This window comes from Canis lupus, chromosome 34 (genome assembly GCF_003254725.2).
Source record: "Canis lupus dingo isolate Sandy chromosome 34, ASM325472v2, whole genome shotgun sequence".
NCBI lineage: Eukaryota > Metazoa > Chordata > Mammalia > Carnivora > Canidae > Canis > Canis lupus.
The window spans coordinates 4892185-4907691 of record NC_064276.1 but is presented as its reverse complement, the minus strand read 5'-3'; the positions used below and the strand labels follow the sequence as shown (position 1 = coordinate 4907691).

Below are 15507 nucleotides of genomic sequence, written 5' to 3'. Positions count from 1 at the left end.
GGCGGGAAGGAGCTTTTCAGATAGAACAGGGACCGGCAAACTATGGCCTGCCAGCCAACCCTACCCACGAGCACACAGCCTCCGCGATCAGGTGGGCGCTGGTGATGGCCACTATGAGGGAGGGACCGAGAACATGTGTTGCAAGAAGGGAAGGACAACATGCATTGCAAAGCTTACGCTGCTTTTACTCTCTGGCCCTTTGCTGATCCCTAAGAGCCAGTGAAGAGCCAGAAGCACTGGGCAACATTTAAGAGGCCAAAGCAGAAGGAGCAAGGGAAAACACAGAGGTAACAGGCGGCAGTGGGTAGGCCTTCAGCTTTCTCTGCAGGTGGAATGGGGACTCTAGATTTTAAGCAGAAGAACGGCCAAGAGCTCCAGGATCGTGAGACAAGCACAGTCCTGCGTAATGCAAAGAAGGGATAGGAGATCTAGGAAACCGAAACTCTAATTGTAGCTGAAGGGGGTGGGGGATGGGGGGTGGAGAGCAGCATTTGGGAGGAGGCAAAAAATCAAGGGAAGTGAGGACAGCATAAATAGCGTGTACAAAGAAACGTGGTAAGGAAGGCATGCCCCTGCACACTTCCCCTGCAAGGTCACCAAAGGTGCACACGAGCAAAGTTGCAGGAGTTAGGGCAGAAAGAACAGGCGGAGCCAGACCACATGGACCAGGAAAGAGAAAAGAGCAACCCCGATGAAGGTGTCCACAGTCAGCCCTTGCTGACAGCTGCTGGCACGTGCCAGCACCCGGGTCTTGGTGCACACAGACAGCGATGCTGTTGGGGTACCCACCTAACTGCCATAAGACCATAGAGGTGGTGGTAATAAGAAACTGTGCCTGGAATTCTGCTGTTAGATCCAGGGTACATAGCTTGCTCAAAGTAGGTTATTGGAACTAGAGCAGGTGTTTATGCTGGGTCCCTGGGGGCATGAGAGGCTTGGCAGGTGCTCACTCAGGGTTCCCTGTGTCCTGGCCAGATGTGAGCCTGGGCAGGCCAATGCCACCATTTTCCTGAAGATTACCCCCAAAGCACTGAGGTTCCTGGGATGATGGGGTGACCAAAGGGCCCTGGCTTGCTGTGCTCTGTCCACATGTCCTGAAGTCCAGGCACTCTGTGTCTATTTGCTCTTCTCAGACTGGGGTGTCCGTGTGCTTATTTCTGTCAAGCCTTCACTAGAGACCTTTGAGGGAAGATCCCCAACACAGAATGAGCGAGATGAAATGCACTTCTGCATGCTGCCTAGGAGACGGGCACCCCTCCCCGCACAGATCACGGGGAGGACAAGGGATATACAGCAGACAGGGCCACAGTTTAAGTGAACAGACTGTCCACACCAGTGGCCTGGAGAATGCAAGGAAGAAATGGGGGAAAACCAGCCGTGCCTTCGGCAAAGAGGAGACAGCACAACCTGCTAAGCATGAGATACTAGAGCAGAGATAAGGAGGCTGAGGAGTGGGACAGAGGATTGACTCATATATAGCACAGAGAGAAAAGTAGAGTTGTCATCAGAAATAAGACACTGCAGTGTAAGATGGCAACATCTGAGCATTCCCTGATCAGTGCACCATTATAGGTTGAATTATATCCACCACTCCCCCCAAAAGATATGCTGAAGTCCTAACCCCCAGCACTAAATGAACTCTTATTTGAAATGGGGTCATGGTAGATTGAATTAAGAGGAGTTCATGCCAGCGGATGGTGGGCTCCTAATCCAGTATAACCAGTGCTCTTACATGAAAATGGCCAAGTGAGGACAGAGACGCGCAAGGAGAAGGCCACGTGAACACAGAAGCAAAGACCGCGTGATACTGCCACAAGCCGAGGAATATCTGGGGTGACCAGTGCTGAAAGAGACAAGAAGCATCCTCTCCTACAATCTTCAAAGACCACTGTGTTTTTCCTGTATTAGGCAACTAACTGAATTATGAAAAGGGCCACCTCTGTGTAAAGGCAAATTGTCCTGGGTGCAACTTAATCACAAGTACCACATCTGGACACAAAAATTGTGCATGCCATAGTTAAAAGGTCCTATATTCTAGACCTCTCTCCTGCTAAGACAATTCTCTTCTGTCAAACAAAACTGTTGGCAAAACCAAAAAATGGCCAAAACAAAGAAATGAGTCCTGATTCATATGCAAGCAGCTGTTAGCTGAGCGACAGCCTGAGATGTGTAAGTAATGAACCCTGTTTGCTCACGTCTATGAGTGAGTGTCATGAAACCACATTTCCCATCAGCAGGCTTGGGCTTTCCTAGAATGGGCTCTCCAATGCGGAGGGAGCTCCCGATGACTGTCATGAGGCGGGCTTGGGCCTCCTCATTCAGCAGGCCATCATCTGCATATTCGTAGCTGACCACACCAGCTCCGGGTTTTCCAGAGCACCCACTCAGCTCTATCAACAGTAAATCCAAACCTCTGCTCTGCATTTGTTTCCTGCGTGCCTTGATTCTCAATCAGCTGAGAACTCTGGAGAAGAATATAAGAGCCTCATTGAATGGGTCGCTAAAATCACAACAGGAAATGGGACCCTTTTTGGATACTGCAGAACTAACTTTGTTTTCAGCTTGTTTGGGTTTCTTTATTTGTTTTTGTATCCTTTAAGGGGAAAGACATCTGCACAGTTTTATAAAAAGATGGCAGTCATCACTAGAGAGGAAGAAATCTGAGGCTATGGGGAAAAAAAGGGCGGGGGGAGGAATAACAGATACGCAAACAATCTCAAGTAAAGAAAGAAAATTTCTCCAGAACATAGCAGGGAACTGAGACCAGGGCGTCTGGTTACACAGCAGGTGGGATGCAAAGGACAGATTCCAGCGAGGTCAGTAAGAATAGAGGCCCCTGCTTCCAGGTTCAGGTAGGGGACAGAAGCAGAACTAAGTGGAGTCAGAGACCAGAATCTGTCCTGGATGGTCAATCAGAGCAGAAAACCAGGGCCAACCAGGAGTAGAGACAGTATCTTGGGGCTCAGTAGAAGAATGCAGTGCTCCAACAGGACCAGGAGACGGAAGAAACACTCAACACTCAAATCTCTGCTCTCTGCCCTGGGAGTGAGGGCCTTCCTTGGTGGGCAGGGGAGGGCAGCAGCACCATCTGGTGCCATGGGAATTAGGATGACAAGGTGAGTCGAGGGTGGCTTTACCATGTTTACCTTGGACTTTTCTTCAATTTTTCAGTAGTTGGATTCTATCATATATAAACAGCAGCGCACTTTAGGAACCTAAAACATTACTCATTATGTTCGACAAATACTGACAGCACGCCTACGGTGACTGTGCTAACAAGCACAGTTAGCTCTCCCATCGCCCTTCTCACATCACTTGGCTCTCAGACAGAAAGGGTTCCACCCAGAGGTTAATGGAATCAGACCATCTGATCAGCCAGTGGGTATTGGAGTCACATGCAAAGAAACAGTCCACATTTACAACTCATGCTATGACCTGAATTATTTTTCCAGGATATTCTTCAATGGGTCACTTTTGGGAAAAAAGAGAGAGAGAGAGAGAGAGAGAGAGAGATGGTATTCCTAATGACTTTTTACTTTGCTTTGGACAAACTCTAATTACACTGCCTTTGGTTGGGGGGCAGGTGATTCTGATTTTTAACTAGAAACTTTGCTTGGTCAGTAAAAATCAACAAATGAACAGAAAGAAGAACTTTAAGTAAACAAAAGAATGCTCCAGGGCCCAAAGGGGTCTAAAACCGTTCAGTGGAAATAATGTTAATGAAGAAAATCTAGTTACAGCTGCAGTTTAGGAAAACAATTCATGGTGCCCTTTGGAAGCTACAGAATCATTTAAATTACTGGAGAAAGTTGATGAGGAGATTCTCTTTTCTAGATGGAGTCTTTTAAAGGCAACCTGGTGGCTAGTTGAACCATATTATCTGGAAAAATGCTTGTGTCATGTTTATATACACATACAAATAAATATGCATAAATAATGAGCCAAAGCCAGTGGTTCTCAGCCAGAGGCGTTTTTCTCCCCCAGGAGACACTTAGAAACTTCTGGAAACTGTTTTACTATCACAACTAGTAGAGGGGTGCTATTGCATCTAGCGAGTAGAGGCTAGAGATACTGCTATCCATCCTATGATAACCAGCACAGCCCCACACCACACACATATCAACGTATTATCTTTTTCTCAGTGCTGAGGTTGAGAAATTCTGGTCTATATAGTTAGCTTGTACTTGACAAAAGGCCAGTAAACCTTTGTAGAATTTGAAAGTTCAAAATAATCAATATTATAAGGGCAATTTCAAGATTTCATCTTCATGCAGACTATTGAATAAAGGGATGTCCTGTGGTGTGTGTTAAAACACTGTGTGTACAGGCACATTCACACATGAACACCTACGTATACAGAAAGCTCAGTTTCTGCTGGAACTCCACACTCAGGTCTGCTTAGTGAGCACATGACCAATTTCTAGTCCAAGATTGAAAAGAAGTCTTCTGGGGGTTTCTGGTCTCTTTAAAAATAAAATAAAACAAAACAAACAAACAAAAAAACACCACAAACCCCCCAAAATACGAGGAATATCCTTTTCTTCTTCTGGATATTGTCACACCTGGATGCAGGGCCAGGAACTACATCACTGATCCTGCATCCCCAGCAGAGAGCTTGAGGACTGTGGATGGCACAACAGTGTAGGTGGCAGAGAGACCAGGGACAGAGCTTATGGACTCTGGTGCCATTGAACCAAGTAACTCTGAAGATGCCTCCCCCGGTGTTCTAATTATGTGACTTGATACTTTTTTTAAATCGATCAAGCTCTTTGGAGCTACCTTTTACCCAGTGTCCGAAAAATTCATGAAATTCCAGGAATTTCCTGTTTTTAGATATACAATGAGAAGTTAAGAAAGAACATACATGAATCTACAGATATCCTTGAAGCAATATCAAATTTCCTGAACGTCAAACAATAGCATTATTTGAGACATCGTAAGTTCGACGAATGGTCCTATCAACGTTAGCCCTGTTACCTGTGGTTCACAGTGTTGACAGTATCTGATCCCTTCTACTCCGAAAGAGCCCCATACAATGCCTTCCACACAGATGTACAAAACAAGTGACATTTTGATTTCTTTAGAAAACAAAGAAATTGAGTTGTGACAGTTTGCTGGTTACCAAGCAACCAGGCATGACAGACAAACAGGGTGGACCATGGGCAGTGACCATAAGACTTACCATTGAGCCACTTGGAGTTATACTGGGCCGTGCGGAGAGGAGGTAAGATGCCCAGACTCCGGTAAATGGCAGGATCCCGTCCCGGAAAATCCATGGCTGTGGCAGCATAGAGTTCCCCGCCGGCTGTGAGAAGAGCCGTGGAATTGTGCTGGGGACTGTAGGGACAGCGGGCCATGCCACTGATCTGATCATGGATCTCGGTCAGGTTACTCAACTGTGGGTGAGGACCAGAGAGAGGAAACCGATTATCCCCTTGAAAGCCCTTTAAGAGCATTAACGGATTACATCTGCCCAAACTGCAAAGGATACATAAGTGATAAACTTTCTGGGGCTCAGGATAAGACAAGACCGATGTGTGCACTCTGACTTTGATGAAAACACTCTTTGGTGGACATGGACAGAGAACCCACCTCCCTCATCGTCCCTTCACGCTTGCTGGACCTCAAACCATTAAACTCTCACAAAATGCGAAGTAAGATTATTGTACATGGGTCCTTTTTTTTTTTTTAAGATTTTATTTATTTATTCATGAGAGACACAGAGAGAGAGAGGCAGAGACACAGGCAGAGGGAGAAGCAGGCTCCATGCAGGGAGCCCGATGCAGGATTCAACCCTGGGTCTCCAGGACCATGTCCTGAGCCGAAGGCAGTCGCTCAACCACTGAGCTACCCAGGCGTCCCGATTGTACATGGGGCCTATTTATGATGTATGGGCACTGCAGATCCCTCCACTTTAATAAAGAAAACTTCAATATTTACTGAAATGCAAACCACAATAAAGACTATGTACAATTTTATCACTACAAGGGAATTAAGATGTTACAAATAGCCCAAAACTGTGCTCACAGATAAGGATACATGCTATTTTGTACTGTGCAACCCAAATTTCCAAGACTTTATATCATCAGTTTTTAGACAGACAAGTCAGGCATCTGGTATGAACCCAGGCATCTGGTGGCTAGATTCCCAACCAATCACTGAATGAGAAAAGTTCCACCAGTTTCTTCATCCTGACCTAGGTCGTAATAGAGGAGAAGGACTAGACAGGGGATCTAGACACTCTGTTTGCTCTGCTGTCAGAGGGTTAGCTCTGGGGAAGTTACTAAAATCCTTGCACCTTAAACTCTTGTTTTAACACACAGGGACCAAAAAGCTCAGCACCACTTGGTATAGATAACCACCACCTGAGTAGGTGCAAAGTGTTGAGAACAGGGCATGAGACAAAGGCCTCTCTCTGTAACACTTACCCTCCTCCTCATCTCCCTTATACTTCCAATAACCGAATGTTATTTTGAAAATATTGCAGATGATAAATTCAGGCTCTGAGAGTTTTGCAACCAAGAAATCAACATAAAATATTTCTTTATTATCCTCCCTGCAGAACATCCCACTAATATCTCAAATTAGGAAGACTGCATGTGTGCTGTGGCAACCCTGCAGATCTACAGGTGTGAGAGGCAGGCGCTGGAAAGCCCTCTGCCAATAAGGACGGGTTAAAAAACAAACAAACAAAAAAGAGGTCAGGATGGAACTTTACTTTGGCCAGGGCTTCATTTGCTGGCTAGCTTCAATTTTTTGACATTGTTCTTACCCAATTTATAAATTATATTTTCTTCATTTTGATTATAATTTTTTTACAGATTTTTTGCATTTATTGGAAAGAGAGAGAAAGAGCGAGAGCGAGAGAGAGAGAGCACAAGTGGGGTAAGGAGCAGAGAGTAAAGCAGGCTTCCCGTTGAGCAGGGAGCCCGACATGGGGTTCAAACTCAGGACCCTGGGATCACGACCTGGGCTGAAGGCAGATGCTTAACTTGACTGAGCCACCCAGGTGCCCCTGGATTATGATTTTAAGGCCATTTTAATACTTGTCAGTATCTCTATAATAAACCAGAACAAATGAAGAGTATGTTGAGGATTAGTGTTTGGGATCATTGGTGGGGAAAAGCTGGTAGAAACAGTCGAGAAACATATTTGGATTTAATTAAACAAGCTATAGCTACTTCCAGCTCTTTATATCATAGGCAGTATGATTAGTAATAAATCAATACATCAAATATTTATTCAATTTGAAAAAAGACTTTTTCTTTGGTTTAAAAAACAAGTCCTTAGAGAACAGAAATACATGTAAAACTATAGATTTAACAGAGTGTTTGGATTTTCCTGGTATTAGATTGTGTCAGGGCTCAAGATGAAGACCTACCGTGCGGTTGGTGCAGACAGGTGTGAAAGCATTGGTCCCACAGGTAAATAACCAGTCACCACTCACCAAAAGCACCCGGATGTAGTTCTGACATTCCTCCTGAAAAAAAGTCCACATGAAACATGTTAACAAGGCCTGAGCTCCAAAGAAATGGTGAAACTGAATATATTTTGACTGGTTAATAAATTATATGGTAATTGACCACTAAAGGAAAAAAAAAAAAAACCTCTTAGATATTGACCCCCCCCAAGAAACAATACAACTGTTAAATAATCTGATCTTCTCCATCTGTACACCTGTCCAATAGAAGATATTAATGAAGATAAATATATACATTCACTTAAAATCTCAAAGCATGTATCTTTTTTTGATGAATGTGGTTTCATTTTGAATTGTACCTGTTAACAGTGCAAACTGGAAATCTCCTTTGATATGTGTTAGGAGAATAAATAAAAGGAAACTGTTGGATGCCACTCATGAAAAGATGTCTTAGAAATCTTCTCTGGAACTTTGAAAAAAAATGTTACGAATGCTTCTGCAAAGGCAAGGGTCACATGTGAAGCTCTGTAAACAAATTGGAACAAGTTTTCAGAAAGTTTTCAACTGCTGTTCCATACACAGTAAGAATCTATGAACATTTCTGAGTCTTGATGGAGAAGTAAAAATGTAACTAATAAGGAAAGGATGTCCAGAACATGTGGGATAAAACCCCATGCTGAGTGATGACCCAGAGTTGAATGTTTTGTGCTTGCAAAGTATGCATAGAAAATATGGGGTACTGTCATCATAGCGCATGGGCCTCAGCCAGCATTTACTGATTAGATATTCTTTGGCAGACATTGTGCTCGAGGTCACAATCCAGGCACTTAGCAGGAAATGAAAATACAGGGCCATAACAACTATTACAGAGTTGTGCAGAGAACAGAATGTCGCTACCTCCAGAGGGAAGGGGAAGGGGAAGGGGAAGGGGAGAGATGCAGGAAGCCTTCCCAGAGGAGGTGACATCTAATGTAAGTTTTAAAGGAAGGACAGAATTTAATGAGGCTTCCTGGAGGAAATGCCACCTGACACACATAGGATTTTAGTGGCCTAAAGTGGAAAGACATTCGGGGTGGGGGGTGGGATGGACCGTGCCGAGGCACCGTGCCTCACGAAAATATGGTGCTTTCCTTGGGTATGGAAGAGGTAACACATACACCATGGAGTCAGAAAGGGCCAGCTGTGCCTAGTGAATTTGAATTTTACTCCGAAAGCAAAAGGACTCATTTTCTGTTTTCACTGCATGAAGTCTGACCCGATCCAGTGTTGAAGGAGCACTCCATGTAGAAGCTAATCTTGTGACAGGGAGATTACAGTTCGGGAGACGGGCAAGGAAACCACTTCCCCAACTGGGGCCCTTGTCCCTTAGTGCCCGGACTGGGTGGGAGGTGTGGAAGGGCACGACCAGAGTGCAGTGAGCCACCAGGATGCGGTAAGGAACCAAGCAAGGGGCCAGAGCAGATGTCGTGTGATCCATGAGGATTTGAATCGCACACTGCCCTGCGTAAGAAGCTCTGGATCGGATGGCTTGGCAACGCTCTCTTCAATCTGAGCGGAACCCCCACCTCCAGGCGGTGTTGATTTGCCATAACTCAGCCTGCTGGTGCCCTGGCCCTAAGGATGATGAAAAGAGCTAAGTCTGGGGATCTGCTTTCTAAATATGAAGTAAAATGTCAAGGGTAGATACTTCTCCCAATACCATAACTTAGCAAGAATAGTAAGAAATGATCACTGGCGACTAATCTGAACACACGTTGAGAAAAATAACAATAACAAAAAGGAATGAAAGCTCTAAGTTTGATATCAGAAGAATTAACAAATGAATGTAAACAGTGGGCGGTGCGTTGGGTAGCTGAGAAATGGAGAGGGGGCTTGTTTTGTTCTGTTCTATTTTGTTTTTGTGACTGGAGAAAGGGCAGAGAGTTCAAAAGAGAAAGAACAAAATATGGCTTCAAAGAGCCACACGGTCATCCCTTCCCAGGCTGAGGGAGCACAGGGAGGTTACGGAGGAGGGGCGCGGCGGCCCAGCCAAGTCAGGGAGCACGGGGGCACCGGGGTCTGCAAAGACAGGATAAAGGCGAGGATGGAAACCCGAAGCCTAAGCAAGGTCGGAGGGAGACTCCAAAAAGGCACCTTGGAGCACACAGGGCAGAGAGGGCTTGGTGCCTCAGCACATAAAACAGACACAGAAATGACACTGCCATGCCTAGGAGACAGGAAGTTCCCAACAGTGGAGAGAGGTAGGGATTTGGCTTGTTTTCTGTTGTGCTTTTAGAACTCTTTCCAGGAGGAGTGAAGATGTACAAGAACCTTTAAGGTGTCATTTTACTTTTTTCCTTTTGCTTGTAAAGATTTTATTTATTGCTTTATTCGAAAGAGAGAGTGAGAGAGAGCGAGTCCAAGCAGGGGGAGAGACGAGGGAGAGGGAGAACCAGACTCCCCACTGAGCAGGGAGCCCGATGCAGGGCTCAATCCCAGGACCCCAAGATCATGACCTGAGCTGAAGGCGGACACTTCACTGACTGAGCCCTGCCCCCCCCCCGCCCAAGGTGCCCCTTTTGCTGTCATTTTAAATCAAGAGACTAACACATATCCATGAACACAGTCAGGGGTAAGTTATTCCAAGATCCCAAGTGAAAGATGCTGTTTATAGACCTGGGGGAGAGAAAGCAAGTGCCTCTTATCAGTTCTGGGAAGGACAGAGCACAGGACAACACAATGTTTATCTCCCAAAAGAAAGACAAAAGTGAAAATAGGACCAGAGGTCATTAACACCCATGAAGGCCCATCACAAACATGACAAAGAACTGGAAGGATGGTTAGGGAGGGTGATCACCAGGATGCAGAAGTGTTCCAGGGAGGCAGGACAAATCCAACTTGTAATTTTTTTTTTTTAATCTTGGAAAAAAGTAAATAAGGGCGGGCACAATATTATTTCAATTGGAACAGAGAAGTGTTAATAAGCCTGGTTGAGTAACCAGGACCATGTGAGAACACCTTGGCGGCTCTACTGTCTGAGAAGGGTCACGTGCCCATGCACCATGGATCACCTCCCAGCTCAGTGAGTCTGCAGAGCGGGGGTATGGAGGAACAGGCCAGGGACCAGGATGATCAGACATGGAGCTCTGTGCAGTCCTTCCCTCAAGGATACAGGACAGACCCAGCCCTGTGGTCCCGAGTTGCCTGAGATATATGGGACCTGACCAGTGTAATGTTCTAGATGAGTCCAGTATGCCAACCAGGGTGCACTGGAGGAGGAGGAGAGGAGGGGAGGAGGAGAAGAAGAGGTCAGCATTATCACTATCACTAAGGAGGCTAGGACGGTATGCTGGCTCCTCGTGTTCTGTAAGAGGAACTTTGGAGGCAGGTGCACTTCTGTGTCAAGAGCTTCTTAACTGTCAAGAGCTGAAGTCATCTGCCCAAAGTCTGGCTCAACTCATCTCAGAGCTTTCCCTGTTCTCACTCCCTTAAAAGTCCCCTCATGTTTAATTCACAGACTGCTTCCACTGATTCTAGAAGCAGGCAGGATGTGAATCCTAAACAAATAAGTGCATCTAAAATCATGTTTTTAAAGAACAATTGGGGTAAGTTCAGACAAAACAGATGCAGACCACATAGAAAGTAGAGGTACTTAGCTTTCAACCAACAGATAAATTTAGGAAATCAGAGAGTCAAAATTAAGAATGAAAGGAATGAAGCCCCAGCTCTGTAATAATCAGTCTCCTGCTGAAAATCTAAGACCCAAATTCTCCTGCGGAAAATCTCCTGGTGGATCGCGTTGTTGGTCATGGCTACAAATGTGGCTGTTTTACAGGTTATCTAAAGTCCTAGAAGTACAGGCATGACAGAGAAGTCCCTTTAGGAAATTCAATCATAGGTTTGTCTTAAAATTCAACTTACCTAAATATCTTTGAATTTCCCTTTCTCATCTAAGAATTTTTTCTCTTTTATCCCATTTCTGTATCTTGAAAATGGTTTAAAGGAATTTAATGAATTCTGGTTTTCCAAGAAGTCATAGTGCTCATTTCCAAGGCCACGAGCAGCCCCCACCACACGGCTTCTGTTGTTGATAATGAGAGTCATCTATCTACATTTTGATAATCCCACTTGAACACTGAAACGACCCATGTGCGCCTGTGATCCCACAGGCGGGTCAACCTGTCCTTGGCTTCAAACCAATTCTTATTTGAATTGATAGCTGGGGTGCATAGTTGCTGACTCACTAAACCGCTTTGAGACAGAGGCAGGCCAAGGTCCACGTGGTCTCAAGGACATATGGCCTTGACCCCAGGACAGAAAACACATGTCTTTAGGACCTTTGTTTTGAATGAGTTAACTGGTTTTTCCCTTATAGTATTTCATCATTTCCCCCCTTTCCAAACAGGTATGTTCTGCTTGAAGAAAGATTGTCACTGTGTAGGCGGATGATCTGTAAACAGGGTAAATGTCTCAGCAACGCCAGCCCATCTTTGTTAGGAGTAGGGGATGTGGGCTGGGAGCCTGGCAGCGTTTATGCTAATCACAGCGCTCCCAGTGACAGCAGCATGTCTCCCTAAGCGATGCATCACCTTTCCGAGCATCCAGAGCACCGAAGAGCAATTTATAGTAACTGCACGTGCTTCTTATGCTGACTGTATACTTACTGAAAGTCACAATTACCAGGTGAATCTTGAGGAACTGTATCACCCAATCAGATGTCTATATATTTATATATATGGCATATACACAAATGAGACATATATGTGTAAATCCTATATGTGTGTAAGAGACACATGTATTACATAGGTAGGCATGTGCATACAGGTTTCAAAAGTTTTTTTTTTCTTTTCTTTTTAAAGATTTTATTTATTTGCTTTGAGAGAGAGTGCATATAAGCATGAGCAAGGGGAAGAGTAGAAGCAGAGGGAGAGAGAGAATCTCAAGCTGACTCCATGCTGAGCTCCCACAACACCCAGATCATGACCTGAACCAAAATCAAGAATCAGACACCCAACCAACTGAGCCCACACGGGCACCTCCAGATTACGTAAGTTTAAATAAATATATAGACATGCTATTATAGTCATATTTATATGTGAATATGTAGATGTCATATCTATAAATATGTAGACATAAATACACACAGATGTATGTGAATATATGTTAATATATCTATTGTATGCTACGTAATACAGTGTATGGATAAATTAAAGTGTATTTATTATGCATATATTTACACAATGTGACTATTTTCAACTGAATTCCATGGAAAACTTGCTGGGGACACCTCAATTAAACAAAACAAGACTAAAACTTCCTGCACAGAACCTACACAGGTTGTGTTTCTAACCTAAAAAGTCCTCAATTTTTGCAGCAATTATATAAATTCAGGTCGATAGTGTGCTGCATGCATTAACTCAAGAATTCCAAATAATGGCACTTTGGGAGAAAATGTCCAAGATCCCTCCCTCCCCCCGCATGCCACCAGGTTCCCAGGCAGGATGGTGTCTAGTTGGCTTCTCCCCACCATCTGGAGTTGGCCAATCTCCTTGCACAGGGGGATGACATGGCTAGTGGGACCCCAGAACAGCAGGAAGGACAATCTACAGAGTCCTGGATGTCCATCAAAACTCTCCCACTACATAGCAAACTAATTCTAGGAACTTGGTGTTAAAAGTACTGAAATGAGGTCACGAGCAAGAAAAGTCTGAGAAGCATACGCTGCAACAGGTGCCTGAGGCCAACCAGGCCCTCCGCCTTGGGGACAGCAATGCCTTTCCCAAAGGGCGTGGCGGATACACTGACCCCAGACATGCAACTCTTGCTAGAGCACAGGAGAATTGCCCGTTTATGATTCAAATACTATTTGTTTAAAACACATTTACATAATTCTTAAGCCCATTTCTGCAATGGTGCTCCAAAAAGAATTAAATATGACCCATTTTATAATAAAAAGTTTTAAAATACATAATACGATGTTTCCTCCCCCCTTTAATACATGAAATGTTTGAGTCATTGTGGGTAAAGTCACCTGCTTTCTCCAAATGAGCTGAAAATTTTATAAATACGATTGAACTCAAACCTCACAAAGAATTGGCAGCCCGAGTACCTCCTTTGTCTTCTAAATGGGCCCAAATCAAAGATCTGGTGACATTTTCTTGACCTGGTTCCCTGAACTGTCATTTTAATGGACGACACGTGACATGGTGCCCGTGTGGGTCCGAGCAATAGCAGGGAAACAAAAGGAAAAGTGTCATCTCCCCCCTGCCCTGCTCGGCAGCCGGCTGAGGAATGTCCTCATCACAGCGGCAAGTGGGCCCGGGAAGCAGCGCCCCCGCCCCGCGCCCGCGCCGGGCACCCCCGCTCTGCATGCGCTGCAGTATGCGGAGCAGCGACGCCACTGTTCCCAGGCTGGAGGGAAAAATGAGATCAGTCAACGTGGCTGGCATTTTTCTCATTTCTGAGATGTCACATTTTGCATTATTCTTTTGATTTTGGGGAGAAGGGAAACTTTGTAATTCTGGTGCAGTTGTCATAATACAACTGCACAAACAAAAAATATGAAAAAGCCGAATTCTTATTTCTAAGCTCACAGCTCATACGGAAAGCCTGAATTAGGCTCCCCCAAACAGATGTTAGAGCTGTCCCTCTTGATCCACGAGTATGCCTTACAGACCTCCGGGGGATGTCTGAAACCACGGGCAGTACCAAGTCCTCTATGTACTATGATTTTTCCTCGACAGACATACCTATGATCAAGTGGATTTTGTAAATTAGGCACAGGGAGAGATGACAACAGCAAATAATGACAGAACAATTAATGCACTGTAGTGAAAGTTTTGTGAATGTGGTCTCTCCCTCCCTCCAGACGTCTTGTGTACTGTATTCACCCTTCTGTGAGTGATGATGTGAGATAAGATGCCTACGTGATGAGGGGACGCGAGGTGAATGATGCAGACAGCGTCACGTAGTGTTACAGTACTACTGACCTTCTGACATGACATCAAACAGAGAGGATCATCTGCCTCTGGACCATGGATTTGTGGTTGACCATGGATAATGGAAACTTCAAGAGGCAACACCGCGGATAAGAGGATTGCTTCTAGGTAAGCTGACTCTGTGAAAATGTTTTCGGATTTGGCCCCTTGAACTGTCAGAGAAATTTGGGTTGTCTGAATTGTGAATTCAGGGACTGGCCCTTGGGCAGGTGGTGTCTGGCCTGACCGCTCCTTTTCGTAGGAAGGACCTTGCTTCCCTCTCTTCTGTGTCCTTGGTGCTGGGCTCAGGCCTCTCACAGACAGCCACTATGTCAGGGGCTAATCTAAGAAGGTAACAGAGAAGCTAAGTAAAAAAAAAAGGAACTAGTGAAAGAGGATGAAGAGCCAGATGTCCTGTTGCTCTCCCTACCCATGGACCATCCCAACAGCGCTGCTTAGGCTGATGCCTCTGTAACCCATCACATCATTTTATGCACATGAACTTCTACCTCACACGGTTCTGCGACAAAACCGAATTCCATTTCAACTGAGTACAGGTTGTTCAAAAGTGTATATGGGTCTATCAATACACTTAATGCAACCTAAAATAACACGCGATCTCTCCTTAGAGGGCTGGCACTTGCCATTCATCTTCATCTGTGTTAACATATTCCTCTTAAAAAAATGCCATCTACAAATGCAGTTTGAATCAACTTGTAACTACTGAGATTTGCCATTGGTTTTAGCCCATTAAAACTAGGAACAGGAGATCCCTGGGTGGCGCAGCGGTTTGGCGCCTGCCTTTGGCCCAGGGCGCGATCCTGGGGACCCGGGATCGAATCCCACGTCGGGCTCCCTGGTGCATGGAGCCTGCTTCTCCCTCTACCTGTGTCTCTGCCTCTCTCTCTCTCTCTCTCTCTCTGTGACTATCGTAAATAAAAAAAAAATTTTAAAAATTAAAAAAAAAAAACTAGGAACATGTGAAATTTGATGGTCTGACTTTAGGCAATAATACTTGTTTTGCTCATTTGCCTTCTGTGTCACAGAGGACCCAGCTGAGGGTGTAATGACGGACCCCTTCTGTCAATCAAGTGTATGTTACCTAATGGAATGAAAGATGCTCTTTCCTAT

General features: G+C 44.9%; 1 protein-coding gene across 12 annotated transcripts in view; it reads right to left on the bottom strand.

Moving 5' to 3' along the window:
- SEMA5A (semaphorin 5A) overlaps positions 1–15507 on the bottom strand; it is a 470523-nt gene that overhangs the window by 155943 nt on the left and 299073 nt on the right. For all 12 annotated transcript variants that reach the window (XM_025451472.3, XM_025451477.3, XM_025451481.3 and 9 more), the window contains 2 exons: positions 7382–7480; positions 5183–5396 (listed from right to left, as the gene is read on the bottom strand). In XM_025451472.3, the coding sequence (XP_025307257.1) occupies positions 5183–5396; positions 7382–7480 (313 nt within the window). The remainder of the gene's footprint in view (positions 1–5182; positions 5397–7381; positions 7481–15507) is intronic.